At 42.6% G+C, this 27,318-nt stretch overlaps 2 protein-coding genes and 1 non-coding gene across 6 annotated transcripts in view; 2 read left to right on the forward strand and 1 right to left on the reverse strand.

The window, feature by feature from the left end:
- Positions 1-1,415: 1,415 nt before the first annotated feature.
- On the reverse strand, positions 1,416-15,829 carry LOC139388480 (succinyl-CoA:3-ketoacid coenzyme A transferase 1, mitochondrial-like). Of its 3 annotated transcripts, none has more exons than XM_071135168.1 (19): positions 15,764-15,829; positions 15,387-15,496; positions 13,700-13,918; positions 11,670-11,796; positions 11,350-11,440; positions 11,074-11,209; positions 10,750-10,899; positions 10,471-10,577; positions 10,175-10,235; positions 9,941-10,048; positions 9,721-9,835; positions 7,978-8,072; positions 7,803-7,851; positions 7,583-7,655; positions 7,397-7,472; positions 7,217-7,306; positions 7,032-7,112; positions 6,835-6,936; positions 1,416-6,704 (listed from the first exon to the last, which is right to left on the reverse strand). In XM_071135168.1, the coding sequence occupies exons 3-19, from the start codon at positions 13,796-13,798 to the stop codon at positions 6,669-6,671; spliced, it is 1,596 nt and encodes a 531-aa protein (XP_070991269.1). In that variant the 5' UTR covers positions 13,799-13,918; positions 15,387-15,496; positions 15,764-15,829; the 3' UTR covers positions 1,416-6,668. The 3 variants fall into 3 exon arrangements, with proteins under 3 accessions (XP_070991269.1, XP_070991268.1, XP_070991270.1); XM_071135167.1 differs by having other exon boundaries at positions 4,124-6,704; positions 7,803-7,896; XM_071135169.1 differs by lacking the exons at positions 7,397-7,472; positions 7,583-7,655; positions 7,803-7,851 and having other exon boundaries at positions 5,689-6,704.
- On the forward strand, positions 8,402-8,472 carry trnag-gcc (transfer RNA glycine (anticodon GCC)). Its single transcript has one exon. It is a non-coding gene; the product is annotated as a tRNA-Gly (tRNA).
- A 93-nt stretch (positions 15,830-15,922) lies between the features above and the next one.
- LOC139388482 (growth hormone receptor-like) overlaps positions 15,923-27,318 on the forward strand; it is an 18,900-nt gene continuing 7,504 nt past the window's right edge. Inside the window, exons 1-2 of one of the 2 annotated variants that reach the window (XM_071135170.1) lie at positions 15,923-16,487; positions 24,377-24,469. In XM_071135170.1, coding sequence (XP_070991271.1) covers positions 24,379-24,469 — 91 coding nt within the window. In that variant the 5' untranslated portion in view covers positions 15,923-16,487; positions 24,377-24,378. The remainder of the gene's footprint in view (positions 16,488-24,376; positions 24,470-27,318) is intronic. The other variant, XM_071135171.1, reaches the window with a different exon arrangement.

Raw genomic sequence — 27,318 nt, forward strand, 5'->3', positions numbered from 1 at the left:
CGACTAACAGAAATTGAATAATGTGTCCCTGAACAAAGGGGGGGTCAAAATCAAAAGTAACAGTCAGTATCTGGTGTGGCCACCAGCTGCATTAAGTACTGCAGTGCATCATCTCCTCATGGACTGCACCAGATTTGCCAGTTCTTGCTGTGAGATATTACCCCACACTTCCACCAAGGCACCTGCATTTCTGGGGGGAATAGCCCTAGCCCTCAACCTCCGATCTAACAGATCCAAACGTGCTCATTGGGATTGAGATCCGGGCTCTTCACTGGCCATGGCAGAACACTGACATTCCTGTCTTGCATGAAATCACGCACAGAACAAGCAGTATGGGTGGTGGCATTGCCATGCTGGAGGGTCATGTCAAGATGAGCCTGCAGGAAGGGTACCACATGAGGGAGGAGGATGTCTTCCCTGTAACGCACAGCGTTGAGATTGCCTGCAATGACAAGCTCAGTCCGTTGATGCTGTGACACACTGCCTCAGACCATGATAAACCCTCCACATTGAGTACAGGCCTCGGTGTAATGCTCATTCCTTCGACGATAAATGCGAACCCAAACATCACTCCTGGTGAGACAAAACCGCGACTCGTCAGTGAAGAGCTCTTTTTCCAGTCCTGTCTGGTCCAGCGACAATGGGTTTGTGCCCATATAGGCCACCGTGTTGCCAGTGATGTCTGGTGAGGACCTGCCTTACAACAGGCCTACAAGCCCTCAGTCCAGCCTCTCTCAGCCTATTGCGGACAGTCTGAGCACTGATGGAGGGATTGTGCATTCCTGATGTAACTCGGGCAGTTGTTGTTGCCATCCTGTACCTGTCCCGCAGGTGTGATGTTGGGATGTACCAATTCTGTGCAGGTGTTGTTACACGTGGTCTGCCGCTGCGAGGACGATCAGCTGTCCATACTGTCTCCTTGTAGCGCTGTCTTAGGCATCTCACAGTACGGACATTGTAATTTATTGCCCTGGCCACATCTGCAGTCCTCATTCCTCCTTGCAGCATGCCTAAGGCATGTTCACGCAGATGAGCAGGGACCTTGGGCATCTTTCTTTTGGTGTTTTTCCAGAGTCAGTAGAAAGGCCTCTTTAGTTTTCACAACTGTGACCTTAATTGCTTTCCCTCTGTAAGCTGTTAGTGTCTTAACGATGAATTGTTTATGGTTCATTGAACAAGCATGGGAAACAGTGTTTAAACACTTTACAATGAAGATCTGTGTAGTTAATTCGTAAAAATCCAAATATCTTTGAAAGACAGGGTCCTGAAAAAGGGATGTTTCATTTTTTGCTGAGTTATATATATTAGATAGATATAGATAGATATATATCTCTATCTCTCTATATATATCACGATCACAAGGCATATGAACTAACAGGTTATAGAGTAAAACAATGTAACTATCACAACACATAGGGTGTAATAAAGCTTTTATTCTGGCTTGGCTTCTCCAGTGATTTTACCCACGCACCACTACTGCTCAGTACATACTGAATGTGAGGGAGACAGAAGAGTAACTGAATCAGACAGGACAGAGTCACATCCAAGTTCAACTTGGAGAAATAATGACATTAACACAGTCAGAGTGATAGTAATGTATGCTGTTGAGAGTATATAGTAATGTTTACTGTATAGGTCAGCTCCTTACCTTCATGAGGCACATGACAGAGACAGACAGGTGTTTTCAACTGGCCCGTCTCATATAGCCAGTAAGGAGAGAGAACTCAATAGCACTCAGAGTTCAGGAATTTCCACACTGGAAAAATCAATTTCCCCCACATTTCCTTGATACCCGCAACAAACAAATTTTGAATATTGATATCCATTTTGCCATTAGCTTTTATTAATTTCTAGTAAAAGTATTGGTGGTGTGTTGAAGACCACTCCTCTGCAGATTAACTAATTGGTCCAGGCCACACCCCTTCCCTCTACAAGTGTTCCCACATCTGTTGTCAATCCCAAATCACCACTCCTTAGCCTTTTTCTCACACCTCACATTGCCATAAAACACCCTTTCCACTCCTGAACACAGCATATCCTTTCATGGCATTGTTTCACACACAAAAGGGAAGGAAAGAAACTATCAGTAAGTGCCTTGTTATATTAGCAGAATGTTTATATGGAAGTGCTATTGCTAAATATATATTATTGGGCTTTCTGAAGGATTCGGCACTTTCAAATTGTGTTAATCTGTTAATTTTTTTTAAAACGTAGATGCAGGGAGTCAGGAAGCAAGTGCAGTTAGAGTTTAATGACTAAGAACATTGAACTATACAAAACTAGAATGGCGTCTAAGCATGGAAGCAAACTAAATTTGCCTGGTGGGAGATAACAATAGAGTGCTATATAAAGAGGAAGTAATCGGGGAGGTCCAGGTGTGCCTAATAAGGTGCAGGTGTGCATAAGGATGGGTTGCCAGGACTGGCGGTTAGTAAACCGGCGATGTCGAGCGCCAAAGAGGGGGATCGGGAGCGGACGTGACAGTACCCCAGGCTCCAGCAGCAGAACGACGATGGATGAGAAACGTGCCGGTCCAGAAGGAAATCTCGGATGATGTTGGGCTCAAGAATGTCATCCACTGGAACCCAACACCAGACCATACCCCTCCCAGTCCAACAGGTACTGGAACCAACCCCCACGACGTCTGGAGTTGCTATATAGAGGGGAAGTGATCAGGAAAATTAAGTCCAGGTGCTAGAAAATTCTAGCCCATTTGGGTGCTGCCATAGTTACATTTAGAAGTGCCAATCCAAGAAGGCTCAAGGTCATTGGCCACAGATAAAATGACATCAAATCACATATGTAAAGTAGCTTTGCTTGGACTGATCACGTCAACATTGTACTTTCAAAATCTTAGCTATCAGTCATGAATCAAGTCGAACAATCTACTGGCAAATCCTTTTTAATCCTTGTCATATGAAGAGAAATTAAAGCTAAAATGTATCAGTGCTCATCAGCCATTGGGCAAACATTACACAAGTTGGAAATCGCAAATTCAACAGTGGTTTGGAAGGAATCAGTGTCGGTGGCTAACTGCAAGCAAAGCAATCACTAGCCTGTTATTCAGTGGAGTGGCAGTGTGGTCCCAAATTTGGGATTAAGGCGACGTTAAAATGGTAAAAATTCAACATTGGCCATGCTGTCAATGACGCATGATTTGTGCCGCGTTCAAAACAATTTTAACTCGGAACTGCGAGAACTTGACCTCAGTGAGTTCAAGACCACTGGGAAGTTGGGAATAAACGAGCTCCGACTGGGAAAATACGTTTTGAATGGTCATCTATTTCGGAATTGTAAATCCAGCCTCTATCTAGCGCTATGAGCTGAAGATTAATGACATCATGATTCGACCTTGTTTTTTTCAGAGTTACCAGTTGTTTTGAAAGCACCATAAATCCAGAGAATGCCAGACTGACAATTTGTCCACGAAGGACCACTGTGCCACCTTCCTGTGAGCACAGCACAACCAGGTGAGTGCAAAATTGTATTGTATGCTGCTGTATAAATTATTCAATTTACCAGGGAGATATGTATACTGTAGCTAAGTCATACAAAGTGTATGCTGTGTAGATGTTAGTAGCCAATGTCTCACCCTGATAATTTGATCTATTTTCCCCTCTTAATTTCACCTACTATTCTGACTTGGTGGTGCGCATGTAGTTTTAGAGAAATGTAATCATCGAATATTGTAAGAGCTTTCATTGTCTGCTTATATGCCCCACTCCTCAATTTCGCAATTTGGTTGTGCATCAGCAGTTATACTCTTGTCACTGGCAGCCACTTAATTTTGATCTAAACTTGAAGTAATCATGTCCGACTAGCGACTGGGCACACAGGGCACGTGTTCAGGGGCCCTGACTTTCCCTATGGACTAACAAAATCATTCTCACTCAGATATTCTATTAACCACATAAATCATGTCTGGAAAAAGCATAACATTTGTTATAAAATTGCGAGGTTTCTCTGCCCCATGGGAAAGGTGTAGAATTGCAGGAAATTCATTTTTAAAACACATTATCCCCACTTTTAAGAGGGGGGGCCACTAAAACTAATGTTTTGCTGCAAGGGGGCAACGAAATCTCGCTTGGAGCCCCCAAAAGGATAGTCGGCTCTGAGTTGATTACATATTTACTTCCTGTTTATTTACCTGGCACTACTTGGTTCATGCACTTTGATGTTGCTTTGCCCCTGACATGTACACTGCTCAAAAAAATAAAGGGAACACTAAAATAACACATCCTAGATCTGAATGAATGAAATATTCTTATTAAATACTTTTTTCTTTACATAGTTGAATGTGCTGACAACAAAATCACACAAATTATCAATGGAAATCAAATTTATCAACCCATGGAGGTCTGGATTTGGAGTCACACTAAAAATTAAAGTGGAAAACCACATTGCAGGCTGATCCAACTTTGATGTAATGTCCTTAAAACAAGTCAAAATGAGGCTCAGTAGTGTGTGTGGCCTCCACGTGCCTGTATGACCTCCCTACAACGCCTGGGCATGCTCCTGATGAGTTGGCGGATGGTCTCCTGAGGGATCTCCTCCCAGACCTGGACTAAAGCTGGACAGTCTGTGGTGCAACGCAGATGGAGCGAGACATGATGTGCTCAATTGGATTCAGGTCTGGGGAACGGGCGGGCCAGTCCATAGCATCAATGCCTTCCTCTTGCAGGAACTGCTGACACACTCCAGCCACATGAGGTCTAGCATTGTCTTGCATTAGGAGGAACCCAGGGCCAACCGCACCAGCATATGGTCTCACAAGGGGTCTGAGGATCTCATCTCGGTACCTAATGGCAGTCAGGCTACCTCTGGCGAGCACATGGAGGGCTGTGCGGCCCCCCAAAGAAATGCCACCCCACACCATGACTGACCCACCGCCAAACCAGTCATGCTGGAGGATGTTGCAGGCAGCAGAACGTTCTCCACGGCGTCTCCAGACTGTCACACGTGCTCAGTGTGAACCTGCTTTCATCTGTGAAGAGCACAGGGCACCAGTGGCAAATTTGCCAATCTTGGTGTTCTCTGGCAAATGCCAAACGTCCTGCACGGTGTTGGGCTGTAAGCACAACCCCCACCTGTGGACGTCGGGCCCTCATACCACCCTCATGGAGTCTGTTTCTGACCGTTTGAGCAGACACATGCACATTTGCTGGAGGTCATTTTGCAGGGCTCTGGCAGGGCTCCTCCTGCTCCTACTTGCACAAAGGTGGAGGTAGCGGTCCTGCTGCTGGGTTGTTGCCCTCCTACGGCCTCCTCCACATCTCCTGATGTACTGGCCTGTCTCCTGGTAGCGCCTTCATGCTCCTCTGGACACTACGCTGACAGACACAGCAAACCTTCTTGCCACATCTCGCATTGATGTGCCATCCTGTATGAGCTGCACTACCTGAGCCAGTTGTGTGGGTTGTAGACTCCGTCTCATACTACCACTAGAGTGAAAGCACCGCCAGCATTCAAAAGTGACCAAAACATCAGCCAGGAAGCATAGGAACTGAGAAGTGGTCCAACCTGCAGAACCACTCCTTTATTGAGGGTGTCTTGCTAAATGCCTATAATTTCCACCTGTTGTGCAAATTAAATAGACAATGGCATGTGAAATGTATTGTCAATCAGTGTTGATTCCTAAGTGGACAGTTTGATTTCACAGAAGTGTGATTGACTTGGAGTTACATTGTGTTGTTTAAGTGTTCCCTTTATTTTTTTGAGCAGTGTATTTTCTCTCTTCCTCCTAGACCATCACATCCTACCTACCGGCCTTACAATCCAACAGAACCCAGGAGCAAATCACCACGCCCCTTTTCTGAGTAGGGAACAGGTTGCGTAACAATTGTTTTTCCTGGTTGAGCCTCTCTACGCCGTACCATTAGTGCAAAGGTCACAATGCTGAATTTACCCAAGTTAGACACATTGTATGAGTTTGACTACCCCAGATGCTCTCAAGTGTATATAATGTATGTTATCATGCAGACAATACATCCCTGTGCCATCTGCTGCTGTAGCCACTTTAAACTATGCCACTTTGTTTACATACCCTACATTACTCATCTCATATACTGTACTCGATACCATCTACTGCATCTTGCCTATGCCGTTCTGTACCATCACTCATTCATATCTTTATGTACATATTCTTTATCCCTTTACACTTGTGTGTGTGTATAAGGTAGTAGTTTTGGAATTGTTAGATTACTCGTTGGCTATTACTGCATTGTCAGAACTAGAAGCACAAGCATTTCGCTACGCTCACATTAACATCTGCTAACCATGTGTATGTGACAAATCAATTTGATTTGATATCATCCCATCCTGAACCAAAAAAAACACTTAGCACTTGAGTGTCTCTGTAAAATTATGAAACTCAAACAAATGTAGTTATGCCATTTTAAGAGTAAAACAATCTGCCATGGATCATACCACATACAGCTTGGAATGACCAGTCATTGCATTTTAGACCTAGACTTCAGCAAGCTGATTCTATTGTAAGTCACAGGCACGTTGTAGCCGACTGACTCTTAACTGTCAATACCTTCAAGTCTGCAGGTCTATTTATACCTCTCTCCCAGAGTTGTTGTGTACATGCATTTGTAGCACTATGGTCACGTGGAATGTTAAAAGAAGGATTCTGTGCACTGCAGAAAGGTTTGGAGTCACTGGGTTCAGATCTGCTGCATTGGTCTTAGATTTGGGGACACCTATCAAGAAACACAAACAGTGATCAGAGTTGAGTCATTATAATGGAAGCACAGAACATTCAGTGTTGAGTTAATGAGTCAGTAGTTATTCCATGATTCATCTGAGCTATGATGGGTTTGTCAAACTCACAGCAAAGTCTGTGCCAGTGCAAGCTCTGATGTCATCAGGAGTAAGCCCCTCCCAGATCTCTATGAGAGTGAGGCCGCTGGCCTTGTCAACATCAAAAACTGCCTGGGGGGGGGTGAGGAGTGTAAGCCACTGTATACAGGGAGAGGAGATTGACACTGCCTGCAGCTGACAAGCCTAACTTTATTTAAAAAGCTCACCTTTTCAGTGATGATCCTATCCACACACTGCTTCCCGGTCAGTGGGAGAGTACAACTCTCCAGGATTTTGTGTTTGTCCCCCTTAAGTTTGTAAGGAGAAAAGGTTTACTATAGGGTACACTCCTATAGTGTAGTAAGGTCTAAAACCAAATGTATGAAGCACCAGAGGTAGTGTCATTTTGTACCTTAGCAGAATGCTCCATGGTCACCACCACTTTGGTTCCTGCACTTGCCACTAGGTCCATAGCCCCTCCCATTCCTTTCACCATCTTTCCCTTTGGAGGTCAATGAAGAGGGCATACACATGTTTAAACATTATTTACACGTATTCCTACGATCGGCCAGGGTGAGAGACATGATCATACCGGGATCATCCAGTTGGCCAGGTCCCCATACTTAGACACCTGCATGGCCCCCAACATGGTCAGGTCAATGTGGCCACTGAAAGTAGAGGTGGTTCATGTTACCTTCAGCTACTCCAAAGGAAAAAGTGATACTAAGGTTAGTGGAGCTAAAGATCGGGGAGTACAGTAGGTGGTTTGAGCACTCACCCCCTGATCATAGCAAATGATTCATCACTGGAGAAAAACGCGGCTCCAGGAACCACAGTTACAACCTCTTTACCTAAATAACACAAACAGAGACTGAGTAGGAGGGTAAAGGCCAGGAAAGATGTTCCAAGAAAGCTTTGATTTGAGGATAGCATGTCCAACCAAAGATTTTCTACAACTTTGTAGGTGTAGTGTTGACGTATGTGCTTGCTATACGTACCTGCATTGATAAGGTCTGGGTCTACCTCACTTTCGGTGGGATAAGGACCCTTTTTATAATTCACAAACAAAATGACACAGACACACACACAGGGCTTTGTCAAAGAGAGGGTGCCCACTTTCCTGAATGCACTTTCTACTTGTATCTGTAAATCTAACAGTTTAATATGGCTCACCAGGCCCAGAAGTCCATTCTCACTCTGTAGGTGCACAGTGATGTCAGAGTTGATGAAGTTGCTGGCCAGCATGGGGATCCCAATACCAAGGTTTGCTGAAGATGCTGTAGTCAAGGGACCTATTAATAACCAATCACATCCACCACGTCTACATATTATTAAATCCTCATTAGTAGACTACCATACTTGCTAACTGCCTAGTACTTTGCTCCACGTTTTTTCAAAGGTCCAACACACCAGCTCCTCATTAGTATAGTGGTGAGTATCCCCGCCTGTCACGTGGGAGACCGGGGTTCAATTCCCCAACGGGGAGAAAGGACTGTTTTTTTTAGTGTGAACAATGTAGCTGAGCCCACAAAGTGAAAAATATGCTTGGAGATAAAGCTTTATGATACGATTTCCAGCCTTATCTCAGTATTCCAAGGCATTGGTTGTTCAGTGGTAGAATTCTCGCCTGCCACGCGGGAGGCCCGGGTTCGATTCCCGGCCAATGCAGGATCTTTTGAACATGTAATTTCGAGAAGTATGCAAACCCCTGAGGAACAAATCGGTGTTCGATTGCCAAGCCAACAGAAATCTCTGGTCTTTTTTGATGCTAGTGGTTGAATTAATTTAGGATCTATCGCATTTTACAACTGTTCCAGACTATCTTTGGAATATTTATTTCTCACACAGAATAGGTCAACATTTGTACTATGGGGGATAGTCAATTGACATAGGCTAGTGCTTTTGCTGTTAGTTAGGCCTACCCATCTTGTTGGCTGCCGAAAAGTAAATGTGGACAGTTATTCCAATATGAATCTCAGAATTGGATAAGGACGTGCACAGTTGCGTCCCCGATGTGTCTGTCTTCACTTGTAGCCTGTATGAAAGACCCGATCAGTGATGGAGAGCCATGTGAGTGAGAGGTGCTTCGGAGCATGCAGCACTCAGGGAGAAGAGCACGCAGCACTCAGGGAGAAGGGCACAACGGCCACTGGCCACAAAAGGCATGGATTTTTTTAGGATGCATTACGGCCACAAAGGGGATGACGCCGGGAAATTCAAGGCATCGTCAAATTGTGAATGAGAGACTGAAGTGTGAACAGCCTGCGCAAATAAACAGAGCAGAGGTCATGAACTCATGTCTTTCTAAATTAAGCATATAGATAGCTATTTCTTTGTTAACCGCTCAACACAGAATAAGCCGCATGTGCACACTCCCTGGGAATTGTTTGGAGAAAATATCCTTTCAATGTAATCCAGCTATGTTCAATTGTATTCTTCATACTATAAAATAATGCCATGGAATTCTAAGCCAATCTTGTCTGCTAAATGAACTAGCGTAGCCCACAGCCATATGGAATAGCCAGATCAGGACCTAACATAAGGACAACTCAGAGTATGCTATTCTGTTCTTCTGAAAAAGACCACATTTTCTTCATATCATGTTTCTTTAGAACTGTCTAAAATAAATAATGGATTTATTGTGAAGGTTTAGGCTATATTACATGGATTTATTAGACTTTTTCCAAATGTAGATGTTCCAAAGGTCTGCATCAGTGGCTTGTAGGTTAGATGTGCAAGCCAGGAGATGCTAAATGTGTTTGTTAATTAACTGTCAATTACCGTGAGACCGACCATTTATTTGCTTGACAATTACCGTCTGAGGAAATTTTGTGACTGCCATAGCCCTATATGTACCTCACGTTTCAATATCAATCCACACTGTTCCCTCCGGCCCTGATCCTGTGTAAAGGATACCATACATCCCATCCTGGAACTCCAGTGCTGCCCTCCTGATGATCCTCTCTCGGAGCAGGTCTGCCTTCCGCTTGGGTTTGAGTGTCTCCATAGAGCCTTTCTGGACCGTTCTCTTCTGCACAGTGAACAGGGATTATTGCCAATCAATAGTACAGAGAAAACAACCGATTCCACGTTACCTGCCACCAACAGACTGACAGACACAGACAGGCAGGCTTACCTCTATCCTCTTCTCATAGACTGCCCCCTTCACAATCCTGTCAACATAGATGCTGGGGACATGGATATCTTCTGGAGCAAAGGTCCCCACATCTACAATCTCTTCTACCTAAGACAGTAGTAACCGAAGACCCAGTTAGGGTTTAAAAGTCTGGGGTAAGGTTCAGTAAACTCTTAGGCCACACATTATAGTTGAACAAACTGTTAATTGAAACTGGTTCATTGACATGCTAACCTCCACTACAGTGACTTTAGCTGCTTTACACATGGGCTGGTTGAAGTTCCGTGCTGTTTTTCTATAGAAAGACAAAGACAGTATCATGAACTGTTTATTGTATGCTGATATGCTAAGTAGAGTCAGTGCATTAACTATATAATCATTCACAGTGACAGTCGTTGTCCGTTGTAATTGATTTTGAATGTTAGCACTAGCAGTGGCGCAACATCATGCTAGGAAATGCTGACCTCTTGTGGAGTTTGAATATAACACGTTCTTATGATTGTTGTTGAAAAGAAATCAGCCAACCCCACCTGAACACAATGTTACCGGCTCGATCAGCTTTCCAGGCCTTGATCAAAGCAAAGTCCCCTGTGATGGCTCTCTCCATGACATAGTGGATGCCATTGAACTCCCTCACCTGTGAGATAATGACATCACATGTGTCAGGGTCAGGAGTAAAAGCTGAGCTGACCCCATAGTGTCCACCTCTCTCTCTCTAATATTACCGGGTCTTTTTTGGAAGAAAAAAAAAACTATTATTCTGGGTAAATAAAGGTTCAATATGAATATATGTGTGTGTTTTTGCATACCTCTCTCTTCTTGCTAGCGATGGCCACACTGCCGTCTGTGTTGTATTTGATGGGTGAGCCTCCCTCCTGGATCAGTGTGCCATACCCAGTGGGCGTGAAGAAGGCAGGGACCCCAGCACCGCCGGCACGTACCCTCTCTGCCAGGGTACCCTTCAGTAGATGTATGGTATAAGAAAGTCATAACACGATCTAACACGTAGGCTATAACAAGATACAAAAATGTTAGAACAAACTTGTTATAGCGAGAATGACAGGCAAATCCATTTTTCATTACAAACCAGATGGAGAAAATACTTTAGAGTGACACACAGTCATTAGTCTAACCTGAGGCGTTAGCTCCACCTCCAGTTCCCCTGAAAGGTACTGTCTCTCAAACTCTGCATTCTCCCCAACGTAGGAGGAAATCATCCGCTTGATCTGCTTGGTCCTCAGCAGCAGACCAAGACCAAAATTATCCACACTGCACACACACACACACACGAGAGATTTATCCACACGAGAATTACACAAACACATTTCTATCTTGCTTAGACACATGCACAAAAACAAATATACTCAAAGGCACTCGCACACACACTCATTTTGTAGTAGCCTAATTACCCAGCGTTGTTGCTGACTGCTGTGATACCTTTCACTCCAGTCTTCAATAAACTCCCAATCAGATTCTCGGGTATTCCACACAAACCAAACCCTGGAAAACATTAGGAAGAAAACATTAAACTCTGAATTATCCTATACATTACCCAAACTAATGTACAAGCGCAAACATGGAATGTTAATGATTAGCGCTTAAACAAATATGACATATTGTTTTCCCAGAAGCAGAAGGTATTTATGAGGTTTGAAACGCAAAATGTTTGAATTTGACTAAAGCATAACTATGTGATGAAAAAGGCCTGAGAGTAGGTACAGTATGCTACCTCCGACTAGTAGAGTGGAGTCATCTGGGATGTCTTTCACTGCCTCTGTGGGGTCGGTAAAGAAGCGGGCATCCCTGGGGCAGGAGGTGGAGAAGCAACAGCCACACACTCGAGGGTGAGGAACACACTGAAATAGCCACATGACAATTTGGACAAGGACATCACAGTAAACCTGGATTTTTACCAGTGAATCAATAGAGTTAGTTCAATCCCCCTCAATGAAATTGATACAAATTTGCATGTTGTTATTTCGTGCTTCCATTTTGTCAGGGGAGAAAGGTATGTTAGAGTTGTGTCAAAAATGATTAATTCAAAGTGATTCATGTAGCACTGTGCCTGGTTTCTCTCATGGACTAGGATTCATTCTAGAATAAAAACTTGTAAAAAATCTTGTAGGTTTCCTACTTGATTTATTATAATGCTCTCCACTTAGACAGTTCTCATCCATAAGAACTCTGAGTGACCCATCCACAGTATTATAGCACTCAAATCAAGTTTATTTGTCACGTGCGGAGAATACAACAGGTGTAGACCTTACAGTGAAATGCTTACTTACAGGCTCTAACCAATAGTGCGAAAAAAAAGGTGTGTGTGTGTAGGTAAGTAAAGTAAAGAAAGAAAAAAAGATAAATAAAACACTCCCACATACAGTGCATTCGGAAAGTATTCAGACCCCTTGACTTTTTACGTTACAGCCTTTTTCTAAAATGGATTAAAGTCCTATAGGTGCCTTTAGGCAAACTCCAAGCGGGCTGTCATGAGCTTTTTACTGAGAAATGTTTTTTGTCTGGCCACTCTACCATAAAGGCCTGATTGATGGAGTGCTGGAGAAATGGTTGTCCTTCTGGAAGGTTCTCCCATCTCCACAGAGGAACTCTGGAGCTCTGTCAGAGTGACCATCGGATTCTTGGTCACCTCCCTGATCAAGGCCCTTCTCCCGATTGCTCAAGTTGGCCGGGCAGCCAGCTCTAGGAAGAGTATTGGTGGTTCCAAACTTCTTCCATTAAGAATGATGTAGGCCACTGTGTTCTTGGGGACCTTCAATGCTGCATAAATGTTTTGGTACCCTTCCCCAGATCTGTGCCTCGACACAATTCTGTCTCGGAGCTCTACGGACAATTCCTTTGACCTCATGGCTTGGTTTTTCCTCCGACATACACTGTCAACTGTGGGACCTTATATAGACAGGTGTGTGCCTTTCCAATTGTATTTTTTTATTTAATATTTAACCTTTATTGAACTAGAAAAGGCTGTTAAGAACACATTGTTATTTACAATGAAGGCCTACCAAAAGGCAAATGCCTCCTGCAGGGACTGGGGCCTGGGATTAAAAATAAAAATAAATATAGGACAAAACACACATAACAACGAGACCACACAGCACTACATGAAGAGAGAACTAAGACAACAACATAGCAAGGCAGCAACACAACATAACAACATGGTAGCAACACAACATGGTAGCAGCACAACACATGGTACAAACATTATTGGACACAGCCAACAGCACAAAGGGCAATAAGGTAGAGACAATACATCACACAAAGCAGCCACAACGGTCAGTAAGAGTGTCCATGATTGAGTCTTTGAATGTAGAGATTGAGATAACTGTCCAGTTTGAGTGTTTGTTGCAGCTCGTTCCAGTCGCTAGCTGGGAAAAAAATCTAATGTGCAACAATTTCTAAAAACCTGTTTTCACTTTGTCATTATGGGGTATTGTGTGTAGATTGATGACGGGGAAAACAATATTTAATCAATTTTAGAATAAGGCTGTAAGGTAACCAAATGTGGAAAAAGGGAAGGGGTCCGAAATCTTTCCATATGTAACAAGAATACAACATTTGAGGTTCCTAACAGTTCCATACCATTAAACAGTATCAATAGTCACAATTTAACACACAATCGTTATTGTATATGGAGCAATACAATACTAGCTTGATATACTGGATTAATAAACAACATTTTACCTAATGTTCAGGTTTATTATACACATAACACAATTTGTGGTAAAATTATAAAGTTGTTCCTACCTTGCCATACTGCATAGACAGTACTCCTTTTTGTCTTCTCACTGAAGATATATTTCTATGAAATTGCTCTGATTTTGACAGAATTCTGAAGGACGCCATTTTCGGAATCGGTCTGTCAGTCTTTCAGAAAACTGAGTGTTGGAGGTTTGCAGTACAGGTCATTCCCCCTGGGCCCAGTCAACAATCAGGCCAGGAGGGGTGGGGGCATCCCTGGAGTGACTGAGAAATTGACCAATTAAAAGTGATACTGCTTATTAGTACCATACTGACCAAAAGTTTTAAATGTAGGCTTTCAAAGCACCCCGTGAAAGGGTAAGTCCCCGTTTCCCCCACATTCAAGTGAAAACCTAAAAAAGCATGAGACCAGGTAGCATAATCACAGGATCAACATGGAAGACCACATTTTGAGAAGAATTTCAAGCTTTAAATTCCAAACTTTGTTAGAGAGAGAGACTGTCTATTTATAAGAGCATGTGCATGGAGGGTTGTCACGTCCTGACCATAGAAAGCCTTTATTTTCTATGGTAGAGTAGGTCAGGGCATGACTAGGGGTTTAGTCTAGTTTATATTTTCTATGTGGGGTTCTAGTTTGTATTTTCTATGTTGGTGTATTGGTATGATTCCCAATTAGAGGCAGCTGGCTATCGTTGTCTCTAGTGGGGGATAATATTTAAGTAGCATTTTTTCCACCTGTGTGTTATGGGATATTGTTTGGAGCACTTTGCACCTCTGTAGTCACGGTTTGTTTATTGTTTTGTTAAGTTTCACTATTAATAAAGCATGTGGAACTCTACATTCGCTGCGCCTTGGTCCGACCATTATTACAAACATTGTGACAAGGGTAGGGAGTCTCACTTGACAGACTTCAGAGAATGAGTTGAGTCAGGGGCTCACATGCCAAACACTCTCTAGAGCCAATGAGATAATGACTCTGAACAGTGGGGGCAGATTTGTAAAGGAATACATCTTTAGACCCTATCTTTTAGATAATAGGGCTGAGTGCCATGAGAGGAGAATGTATTCCATCTACCGTAATTTGAGTAACCTAGACATAGACTTACCACAGCTGCTGTGATTTGTTTGGTGAAGGGAAAAAAGTCAAAACCATATGTTACTTTCAATAACATAATCCCTCAACCAACCAACATAGAAAAACATGGAAACCATTTCAAGTTGTATGAACAAAATACACATGGTATACACTTCCTGCTAAATGTTTGTCTTGCAGTTGTGAGTGCACTTCAGTGTGCCGGCTATGTCCACTCTAGTAGGTGAGACTGGGGGTTCAAAAATATGGACTCTTCCCTTCCTTATAACCTAACATTGAATAGGTGAAAGTGAGTATTCCACTTCATTGAACTCTTCAATCCATACTGCGAGGAAAATATAAATAGAAATAGGGTCCTAAATCAATGGATGGGCCTTACATGTCCCATAGCCACCACATGTGCGTCTGTGAGAGCGGACATTGAAGAGGTCATAGACTACTTACAGATGAACAAGAAAAACAACTTGCACAATCTCGAAAGGCGGTTCCGTAAAATAATTCAGGACAATTGTCAACGGGTGTAAATTATGACAAAGGTTTCTTTTCACGACTGAACTGTAGGGTATGTAATTTTTGTGCGTAAAATGCGTAAACAACTTCTCCGAAATTGTGGTCTTGCCTGTTATGTTAAATATTTACCAGCTGGTGGCGCTTTCACGATGCCACAGAGTGGTGGATTCAATTATGCTGAGCCGCGGGGCACCCGTTTATGGACCGGATTAATGCAGGATTTTGTAGGGAGCCGTAGTCTGAAAAAAAGTACAGCTATAGTAAAAATATATATTATTTTACTGCAACCAACCACAGGAGCCTGCTCACAATGTTCAAAATACACCAGAGAGCATATTTTTTCCCCCACAGATTATCAATAGTTTAAAAAAAACATAGCTGTGGTATAAAACAAGCAGATTCCTAGTCGGCAGGGCCACAATTTGGGCAGCATGCGGGCCAAATATAGAACGGCTTGTTGTGGCCATAGACATATAATCCATTGAAGGGTTTTGGAACCTCTTTACCTGCCAATTTGACTGTTAAACTAATGTGTACACTTGCAATGGCTGCCATTGATATATCTTCATCTGGTTTTGGACTCGTGATTTGAACCGGAAAACATGTTGAGGGAGGCACTCCCTTCTCACATCGAACACTAGCCTAATCTGCTCGGTTGTGTTGTCAACAAAGCAGCATGGTGCATAGTCCAGAAACATACGTCTGTTTGAATTTTCAAACTAGTTTTCATTGGGGGACGTTTTTATCAAAAGCATTCACTTTTGCATGTGAAAACACAGAATCCTACTCATTACGGCACGTGATTAATTAGGCCTATATCACGTATGTTTTAGGACCACATTCCTTCTGTTTTTAACCGATTTCGCCTGCTTTGAACTGGACACCTGACTCACGAACGAATGCAATTTACTTTCAACCGGTGCCTCATACGTTTACCCGGCCAGATTAATCGAATCGCCTTAATGGCAGCAGTAATGTTCGCAGAGCGCGCAGCCACAGATTGACAGAATTGAATCAAGGGGAAGAGTGTACGAGAAAGAGAAAGCTATGCGTCTTGCTATGTCATTTTTGGAATATAGTAACGTTTAAATGTTGAGTTTGGGGATTTTTTCCACCAAGGCGTGACCGTTTTTGGTGATGGTCTAGCAGATTGCAGTCCGTGGTTGAGACGAGTGTTCCGCTTGATCAAGTCTTGAAGAAACCAGCAGCGTTTTACAACTTGCTTATACAGTGAGTAGACACCAGCCGCACTATTGTTCTTTGCTAACTGGACTAGTACATGGATTTCTCAACCATATCTGCCATAGAACTACACAGCTGATTCAAGTAACCAACTCGTCTTCAAGCTTTTATAATTTGAATCAGCTGTGTAGTTACAGGGCAAAAGAACATAACGTGCACCCGGAGGGCCCCAGGGCCGAGTTTGGGAAACCCTGGTCTACTAGGCCTATCCTACTGTTAAGATTAATTTAATTTAAAGGCAAATGGCTAAATTTCAAAACAATCTCTCAATGTAATTAGCATATGAATTGGTCAATTCAATTATTCCAAAGTCAAAATCCTGTAGACCTACGTATTAAATGTGTGCAAAAAAAGTAAATAGGCGAAGCAATGACAAGTCACGTTTTGTATTCATAATTGTAGCATACACCAAACGAAATAAAATAACACATGTGGCGGCCTCAAGAAGAGTTGACACTGCCAAAGTAAATAATGAGTATTAGGACTTTTCCACAACAGTATTCACCTATTACACTGTCTTCATTTCTATCCATTGATAAATGGTAACGCTCTGATTCAGCTTTGCATGTAGTACCTTGAATTCCTCAGATGGAGACTGAAACACATGACTGTCCTCATATAAAACTAAGAATGTAATGCTTGTTGAAGCAGTAAGATATCAACAATCTGTCTAAATTATCATTTACCTCATGTGTATGTATTAAGGAAATAAGATGTTCCATCTCAAACATACTAAAATATCAATACAATATGAATGTGTCCATTAAAATCATCAAATTCACTCTGATTGACATAATTACTTTTCTAATCAAAATGTCTTATCCACTTTTGAACACGTGTTATTGTCTGCCACCCTCTTTAGTGTAATTGTCCATTGGGCCCTTTGCCAGACAGTTAAAAAGAAATTGAAACACTCATTGGTGTTATTACTAATGATTTGTACTGGTGTTTATTGTTTACCCATTCTGTCTCCTGTGGGATTCTAGATTGAGGAGAGAGAGTACAGCATACAATGGCTCACACTGTCTGTTGGTGAATACAGAAAATAAACGCATCCAAATTTAAGTTTTCTGCTTATGGTCACCATTAAGGGAGTTATATTAACCATTAGTTCACACGACATGTAATTGTGTGTAGTATGTATTAGGGGTTTCTACCAAACTGACTTGTTGTGAATAAAAGTCTGAGCGTGATGATGTAGTTCAACGTCAGGGTTGTGGGTCTGATTCCCAGGTGGGACCAATATGGGAAGAAGTACAAAAATGTATATACTCACTACTGTGAGGCCCTCTGGATAAGAGTGAATGCTAAATTACTAAAACATATTTTTTGTATTTTTATGGATAGGCATTTACAATAGTAAAACATATGACTTCTTGAGTTTCTATTGTTAGTATAAAAACAGGACGACAACAAGAAGCAGTGTCATAGTACACCACACCTAAAATATGTACGTTATTTAGACCATTGTGTTATTGTGGCGTTAGTGCCCCATTCTCCTTTCCTTCCCCACGCCCCTCCCATATCCTCTCCCCCTCGATCGGACCCTGTTTTCCCAGATCGTCTTTCAGTAAAAACAAACACATACAAATCTATTTGTCGTTTAAGATTAACATCTTCCACTCTGCGGCAGTTTCTTAAAGACTGATATGTTTTGGTTGGCATACAGCAATAGTGATTGAAGAAAAATGAGAGGATTGTTGTTTAAGAAGAACGCCTATATTTTCCATAGAGCGGGGAAAATAACTTGAATCGGGCCAGGATGTAGGATGGTTTTATTTCACAAAACAAGTGCTGGACACAACCCAGCCCAGAGTCTTTGGCTGCAGATCTTGAATGTCATGTTCAGCAGTGGACTGTTGACTTTGTCATGTTTCGTAACGCGACCGAACGGTCAAACTCAATACCCCCAGGAAAACCAGGAATTGTGGACAGCGCTCACACTACTGAGTCACTCGTTGTCCGTGACATCAGATAGGCGTGTGCAATTGCCCCTTCGCTAAGCCCGGCGTCTAAATGTTTCTGCAACCAACCGCAGCACTCCCAATGGATAGCAACGGTCGTAGAGTTCAACACCTCCGACATGTTCATGTTTAAATCCCATGAAAGCCAGTGAGGGCTATAAAACAGTTTTGCTTTGACTGCATGCTGACATTGACTTCAGAGCCATTCAGCTAGCTACACTGTTACAGATTTTAACCAGGTTCCGGTGAAGCAATTGTAATGACAGTCCACCACAAGATACCCAAGAGTTTCTTGATCAGCCAGGGGTAGTTGTGTTGAATTTAGATGTGTATTAGACACACCGTTTTTGAGATAATTGTGAAGGGATTTCGCCAGCGGTTGAATGGAATTGGGCATTCCGGGAAAATGCTATCGGAGGTTGCAACAGTAACTAAGGGGGGCTGGGCTTAGCGAAGGGTACATTTAAAATACCTCAACTGTGTTCGAATACCAATATACTAACATACTGTATACTACATACTATATACAACTAGTTAATTTTAGTATACTATAAACAAACAGTATTCTTTCAGTTGAGTGTACTTGTGCTTCACCTGTCTACCGGAAGTTTATGCTGTTGCTTTGCAACTTCTTGCTAGTTTGTTAGCATAACAAATACTAGCTAGACATCTTATGACTTCATTGTAGTAACAATGTCCATTGAGAACGCACAACACATATACCACTAAGAATGACGTGAATAATCAAGTCAATAAATGTTGGGTAGTTAGTTGGATAGCATATTGTAATGAAACAGCAGGGAGCCGGTCTCGAACCCTGGACCTTCGAGCCCGAGGTCCTGCGGCAGGGTCAATTTCCACGCTTATAAACCCAGGGTCTTTACAATATAGTTAATATACTGGCAAGTTTGATGTGTTAGTAGCCAACTAACGTTACCGGTACATACAAGCAACTGCTGTAATGCTATGCGGTTCGTAAGGCTGGCGACTGTGGCGTAGCTAACAAATTAACATAAAGTGTAACTTCATTTACCTAAAAAGTAATTACTTTATTACGTTGCTCAACATTTTCTTGACATTTGTCATAAAATGCATTTTATAGAAAAAGCCATTTGTATCCACTGTAGGTTTTCTCTTTAACCCTAATCAAGCGCACCTGATACTAATAATTACCTGGTTGATAAGCTGAATCAGGTTAGTTACAAGTGGGGTTGGAGCGAAAACCTACAGGAAGGTAGCTCTCCAGAGTGCTGTACAGAAACCCAGCCTAAAACCCCAAACAGCAAGCAATGCAGGTGTAGAAGCACGGTGGCTAGGAAAAACTCCCTAAAAAGGACAAAACCTAGGAAGAAACCTAGAGAGGAACCAGGCTATGAGGGGTGGCCAGTCCTCTTCTGGCTCTGCCGGGTAGAGATTATAACAGAACATGGCCAAGATGATAAAATGTTCATAAATGACCAGCATGGTCAAATAATAATAATCACAGTAGTTGTCGAGGGTGCAGCAAGTCAGCACTCAGGAGTAAATGTCAGTTGGCTTTTCATAGCTGATCATTAAGAGTATCTCTACCACTCCTGCTGTATCTAGAGAGTTGAAAACAGCAGGTCTGGGACAGGTAGCATGTCCGGTGAACAGGTCAGGATTCCATAGCCGCAGGCAGAACAGTTGAAACTGGAGCAGCAGCACGGCCAGGTGGACTGGGGACAGCAAGGAGTCATCATGCTAGGTAGTCCTGATACATGGTCCTAGGTCTCAGGTCCTCCGAGAGAGAGAAAGAAAGAGAGAATTAGAGAGAGCATACTTAAATTCACACAGCACACCGGATAAGACCAGAGAAGTACTCCAGATATAACAAACTGACCCTATCCTCCCGACACATAAACGACTGCAGCATAAATACTGGAGGCTGAGACAGGAGGGTCAGGAGACACTGTGGCCCCATCCGATGATACACCCACTTTGCCAAAGCACAGCCCCCACACCATTAGAGGGATATCTTCAACCACCAACTTACCATCCTGAGACAAGGCCGAGTATAGCCCACAAAGATCTCCGCCACGGCACAACCCAAGGGGGGGCGCCAACCCAGACAGGAAGATCACATCAGTGACTCAACCCACTCAAGTGACACACCCCTCCTAGGGACGGCATGAAAGAGAACCAGTAAGCCAGTGACTCAGCCCCTGTAATAGGGTTAGAGGCAGAGAATCCCAGTGGAAAGAGGGGAACCGGCCAGGCAGAGACAGCAAGGGCGGTTCGTTGCTCCAGAGCCTTTCCGTTAACCTTCACACTCCTGGGCCAGACTACACTCAATCATATGACCCACTGAAGAGATGAGTCTTCAGTAAAGAGTCTGCGTCTCTCACGTAGGTTGGTAGACCATTCCATAAAAATGGAGCTCTATAGGAGAAAGCCCTGCCTCCAGCTGTTTGCTTAGAAATTCTAGAAACAATTATTAGGCCTGCGTCTTGTGACTGTATCGTACGTGTAGGTATGTACGGCAGGACCAAATCAGAAAGATAGGTAGGAGCAAACCCATGTAATGCTTTGTAGGTTAGCAGTAAAACCTTGAAATCAGCCCTTGCCTTAACAGGAAGCCAATGTAGGGAGGCTAGCACTGGAGTAATATGATCACATTTTTTGGTTCTAGTCAGGATTCTAGCAGCCGTATTTAGCACTAACTGAAGTTTATTTAGTGCTTTATCCGGGTAGCCGGAAAGTTGAGCATTGCAGTAGTCTAACCTAGAAGTAACAAAATAATGGATACATTTTTCTGCATAATTTTTGGACAGAAAGTTTCTGATTTTTGCAATGTTACATAGATGGAAAAAAGTTGTCCTTGAAACAGTCTTGATATGTTCGTCAAAAGAGAGATCAGGGTCCAGAGTAACGCCGAGGTCCTTCACAGTTTTATTTGAGACGACTGTACAACCATCAAGATTAATTGTCAGATTCAACAGAAGATCTCTTTGTTTCTTGGGACCTAGAACAAGCATCTCTGTTTTGTCCGAGTTTAAAAGTAGAAAGTTTGCAGCCATCCACTTCCTTATGTCTGAAACACAGGCTTCTAGCGAGGGCAATTTTGGGGCTTCACCATGTTTCATTGAAATGTACAGCTGTGTGTCATCTGCATAGCAGTGAAAGTTAACATTAGGTTTTCGAATGACATCCCCAAGAGGTAAAATATATAGTGAAAACAATAGTGGTCCTAAAACGGAACCTTGAGGAACACTGAAATTTACAGTTGATTTGTCAGAGGACAAACCATTCACAGAGACAAACTGATATCTCTCCGACAGATAAGATCTAAACCAGGTCAGAACTTGTCCGTGTAGACCAATTTGGGTTTCCAATCTCTCCAAAAGAATGTGGTGATCGATGGTATCAAAAGCAGCACTAAGGTCTAGGAGCACGCGGACAGATGCAGAGCCTCAGTCTGATGCCATTAAAAGGTAATTTACCACCTTCACAAGTGCAGTCTCAGTGCTATGATGGGGTCTAAAACCAGACTAAAGCATTTCGTATACATTGTTTGTCTTCAGGAAGGCAGTGAGTTGCTGCGCAACAGTTTTTTCTAAAATTTTTGAGAGGAATGGAAGATTCGATATAGGCTGATTTCTGGGTCAAGGTTTGGCTTTTTCAAGAGAGGCTTGGTGATGCGTTGTGCAGACCGCACAAACCTCTGGAGAGCCTTGCGGTTGAGGGCGGTGCAGTTGCCGTGATACAGCTCGACAGGATGCTCTCGATTGTGCATCTGTAGAAGTTTGTCAGGGTTTTGGGTGACGAGACAAATTTCTTCAACCTCCTAAGGTTGAAGATGCGCTGTTGTGCCTTCTTCACCACCCTGTCTGTGGAGGTGGACCATTTCAGTTTGTCTGTGATGTGTACGCCGCGGAACTTAAAACTTTCCACCTTCTTCACAGCTGTCCCTTCGATGTGGATAGGGGGGTGCTCCCTCTGCTGTTTCCTGAAGTCCACGATCTTCTCCTTTGTTTTGTTGACGTTGAGTGAGAGGTTATTTTCCTGACACCACACTCCGAGTGCCCTCACCTCCTCCCTGTAGGCTGTCTCGTCGTTGTTGGTAATCAAGCCCACTACTGTTGTCGTCTGCAAACTTGATGATTGAGTTGGAGTCGTGCATGGCCACGCAGTCGTGTGTGAACAGGGAGTACAGGAGGGGGCTGAACACGCACCCTTGTTGGGGCCCCAGTGTTGAGGGTCAGCGAAGTGGAGATGTTGTTTCAGGACCCAATTGCACAGGGTGGGGTTGAGACCCAGGACCTCCAGCTCGATGATGAGCTTGAAGGGTACTATGGTATTGAATGCTGAGCTGTCATCAATGAACAGCATTCTTACATAGGTATTCCTCTTGTCCAGATGGGATAGGGCAGTGTGCAGTGTGACAGCGATTGCATCGTCTGTGGACCTGTTGGGGCGGTATGCAATCTGAAGTGGGTCTAGGGTGGCCGGTAAGATGGAGGTGATATGATCCTTGACTAGTCTCTCAAAGCACTTCATGATGACAGAAGTGAGTGCTAGTCATTTAGTTCAGTTATCTTTGCCTTCTTGGGTTCAAGAACAATGCTGTGACGGTGGCACTGTATTATCCTCAAAGCGGGCAAAGAAGGTGTTTAGTTTGTCTGGAAGCGTGATGTCGGTGTCCGTCACTACAGACTGGGGTTCAATCCCAGACTGTGTCACAGCTGGCCGGGAGTCCTGTAGGGCGGCGCACAATTGGACCAGCTTCGCCCGGTTTGGCCAGAGGATTTGCTAGAGCACATTGAGCCAAGAAAAAACCCAACTTCAGTCATCAGTTGAATGGTTTTTCCTCCTACACATTGATGCGTCTGGCTTCCGGGTTAAGCGAGCAGGTTTTAAGAAGCACCGCGGCTTGGCGGGTCATGTTTCAGAGGACGCATGACTCAACCTTAGCCTCTCCCGAGCCCGTTGGTGAGTTGCAGCAATGAGACAAGATCGTACCTACCAATTGGATATCACGAAGAAAAAAAAACAACCTAGTTTGTATAATTTTGTATTAATTATTGTGTAGTTTGTATAACTTCTTTGGCGTGATATACTCCTCTGTTTATATTCACATTTACTAATCAGGCAGAATACACAGGAAAAATGTGAACTTCTTTTCTTTTTCGGATCTCCCTTGGAGTTTCCAGTTACTATATACACTGAGTTTTCCAAACAGTAGGAACAACTTTTGCCTTCAGAACAGCCTCATTTCGACGGGCATGGACACTACAAGATGTCAAAAGCGTTCGACAGGGATGCTGCTTCCCACAGTTCTGTCAAGTTGGATGGATGTCCTTTGGGTGGTGGACCATTCTTGATACACACAGGAAACTGTTGACTGAAAAAACCCAGGCTGGCATCTACTACCATACCCTGTTCAAAGGCACTTAAGTATTTTCTTGCCCATTCACCCTCTGAATGGCACACATACACAACCCATGTCTCAAATCTCATGTCTCAAATCCTTATTTAGCATGTCTCCTCCCCTTCATCTACACTGATTGAAGTGGATTGAACAAGTGACATCAATAAGGGATTATAGCTTTCACCTGGTCAGTCTATGTCATTGAAAGAGCAGGTGTTCTCAATGCTTTGTATACTCTGTGTATAGTGGAAGAGCAGTCTGTTTCATGGAAGCTCAGAGTTCAAACTTCAAGAATGTAACATAATATTTAGACGGGACAATGGGCTCAAATTCAGCAAATGATATGTTGAGACCTAGAAGAATAGATAAGCTACTATGAATACATATGCAATGGTGGGGATCACAGTACCAGACTCTGGACTTATACTGTATGTTTCGGTTTGTAAGCACACCCTACTTAATGGCAGCGGGCCAGCTTAAGGGTGATGTTCATTGGGGTTAACTCTTCTCTCATGTTTTTCTAGGGATGAACAGCATGGCAACTTCCCACATTCTCTTCATTTGCCTTCTCCTCATCCTAACAGTTGTGTCGCAGGAGCCGCCAACTTCTGAACAAGGTACTTTGGTTTGGTCTGGTTCATCATTAATCAAGAGGGGCTTTCCTTTCACTGGACAATCAATACAGACCTATCAGATTCCTATAAGTACTTCCTATGCATGTATAGTTCGTAGTAAGGACAGTCTTGTATGTACACTATGTAGTATTATATACATAGGGGAGAACCAGGATGAAAGTAACACTTAGTTTTTTTCCCTAATTACTTAGATCGATAAAGCTAGAGACACCATATTTTATGACAAACAACACTTATCATGACAAACAACTTACAGTATATATGTCCTCTACCATAAGCAACTATAATTTCTTATTTAGGGTAAATTAGTTTAAATGAAATAGACCAAGACCAGAACTACTGCAATGTTACTTTTGTAACTTCCAGTGGGGCGAGAGTAACACAGCCTTGGGGTGGAAGTGACAGCTTGTGAAAAGTGCACAATATCTTATGCACATGTCTTATCCCCATGTTTCTGGTTTGTAATGCTCATTACTTTCGACAAATGTACTATCAGACATCATTTCATGTGTTGATTTGAATAATCCATGTTAAAGGTTAGAAGTGTATGAAAATGAACCTTGCGACAACATCTCAATGTTGCGCAATCATAATATTTTTGACGTACAATATTAATCAGACTAAAAGGAATCACATAATGGCTGTATTAACCATCATTTCCTAATCTCACTTTAATGGGAATGTAGAAAGAGATGTTTCACCATTTTAAATGACTATTCATGCATAGCCCTACCAATCAGGTGTGCTCCAGCTGTCCTTGTCATGTGCACTCTCGTGTCTTGATAGAATAAAACATTTTTATTTTCTTCACAAAACTCATCATGCTTATCACATTTCCATGGCTTGACACAAGGTAATTGACCCACATAATCATAAATATGTATATATTTTTAACCACTAACTTGTTGATTTAAAGCTTGTGAGAAGTGGATCCATCCAGTCAATTTATTAAAGCATAATTCTAATGTCATATAATGTTCAAACATTCAGTCACTTGTTGATATCTTGCTAACATTATAAAAGCAATATGAACTGTCCTTAAACAGTTTATTCTATTTTATTCCAGGTTCATCAGTTAACATTGTTACTTTCGTCCCACCCCTTTCTCCTGTAACTTCTCCCAGGCTAACACCCAAGACTAGCTAGCATGACACTTGAAATTTATACTGCCATTTATCCACTAGATGGTTTAAGAAAGTGACATGTTTGGAACCTTAACCTCTCAATGTTGTTTTTCCTCATTTGGCGTGATGTATTTAATAAATGGCCTCCCGAAGAACATGGAGGCCAGTGGTTATTTAGAGTTACATGTTCAAGCTTCATCAATCCGCTGCCTTGGCTGTCAGGGGAGCACGCTTCGTCCCCCTCCCCATTAAAACAGCCATTTCCTATCTCCGTCCCTACTATTACCCAGCAGCTATGCAAACACAACCCTCTCTTGCCCTTTGATTAAAGTCATGATGAATGTTTGGACTTTTCAGTCCTAACGTGGAGAGAGTAATTCATGATAGTTTCCAAAAATAAATGTGCGTCTAAAATAAATATACAGCAAGCATTTACCTGTTTTGTTCAATAAATAAAGTGAATTACATGTGCAATGTGCCATTTCCCCATTTATGGTAGAGGAAAGCTTGAGTGAAGGACATCTGATATATACTGTACTTATGTGGGCACTTTAAAGCAGTAGCTGCAACCAAGGTATTCTCCTTCAATTGAACAGATTTAAAGCACTGAGGTAAAACCTTGGATTATAAAGCTTTTCTTTCTGTTTGTGCCCCCACCTCCTGCACCTCCCACCGATTTATCTCAGACAATAACCTCTTAGGCTGGAGTACTGATGATTTTCAGAAAAAAGTGTCAATTAAATTTGTCTGGGATCTTAAATTCTTTCAACTATTCTGAAGTAACACTTACTGGAAACAGAGGAACTTTGTCGAAGCAGCAAAGCCTACACAAATCGGACAAAACAGACTCACGTTAGAGGGAAAGCCTCTGCTCAATCAGTCATCGCTAAAGAGCTCTAATATAAAGTGTATAATGTTACGTAACATGAAGAAACACTTATGAAAATGTGGCTTCACTCACCATAAAGGTGAACCACCTAGGAATAAAACTTCCTGCACTCAAACTTTGTTCATTCAACACTCTTGAATGAAGGGGGCCTCTGAATATCTAAATCGTTTCCCACAGTGCACTACTCACTGCTCCCACACTGCCCCTTCAGAATTCCTGGGAATCCAGTTCCTGGAAAGCACTCGATGTGCAGCGTGCCCCGTGCAACACTATGTGCCCATACGTGCATGCTTATTTAAAGAACATGTTCTAACATATTGTATTAGTCTGTATAATACACTAAACACAGTGCCATTGCATTATCATAAAACATGTTGCGTTTTCACAACTGCTATATTCAATTATTTATGTAACATTTAAACCAGAGTGTGTAATTAAATCATTCATACTGTATATCTGTGATCTAGTCCTCTGAGAGTTAACTGTGTGCCAGACAGTTACAGTATAATGATACCCCCTGGTGTGTAGGGGAGAACCGGGACAAAAATAACACACAGAATGACATACATTTTCTCAGATAACTAACTTCTGCGTTAAGTTGGCATGTTCCTAAAGTGGAGGACGAGCTCCCTGTTAAAAAAACAGCCCAGCCCAACCATGTTTCACAGAGTTAAACAAAGTGGTTTTGAGCCATTGAAGGAGTAAATAAAACAGACCCGGAAGGGTTTTTCATTTGTAAAGTTTAAGGCAATAGCACCATCCCTTTCATCTGTATAGATGGGATATGTCAGTGACATTGTAGAGAGATAATAGGGAAT

This window comes from Oncorhynchus clarkii, chromosome 29 (assembly GCF_045791955.1).
Source record: "Oncorhynchus clarkii lewisi isolate Uvic-CL-2024 chromosome 29, UVic_Ocla_1.0, whole genome shotgun sequence".
Classification (NCBI taxonomy): Eukaryota; Metazoa; Chordata; class Actinopteri; order Salmoniformes; family Salmonidae; genus Oncorhynchus; species Oncorhynchus clarkii.

What these genes read in the sequence shown, in the direction of transcription:
- LOC139388480 (XM_071135167.1), bottom strand. Translation starts at nt 13,798, where the DNA reads ATGGCGTCCTTCAGAATTCTGTCAAAATCAGAGCAATTTCATAGAAAT. An exon ending in TGTCTATGCAGTATGGCAAG is followed by an intron (nt 11,797 to 13,699) that starts GTAGGAACAACT and finishes TGGCTATTTCAG; the next exon opens with TGTGTTCCTCACCCTCGAGT. An exon ending in CTAAAGTCACTGTAGTGGAG is followed by an intron (nt 10,049 to 10,174) that starts GTTAGCATGTCA and finishes CTACTGTCTTAG; the next exon opens with GTAGAAGAGATTGTAGATGT.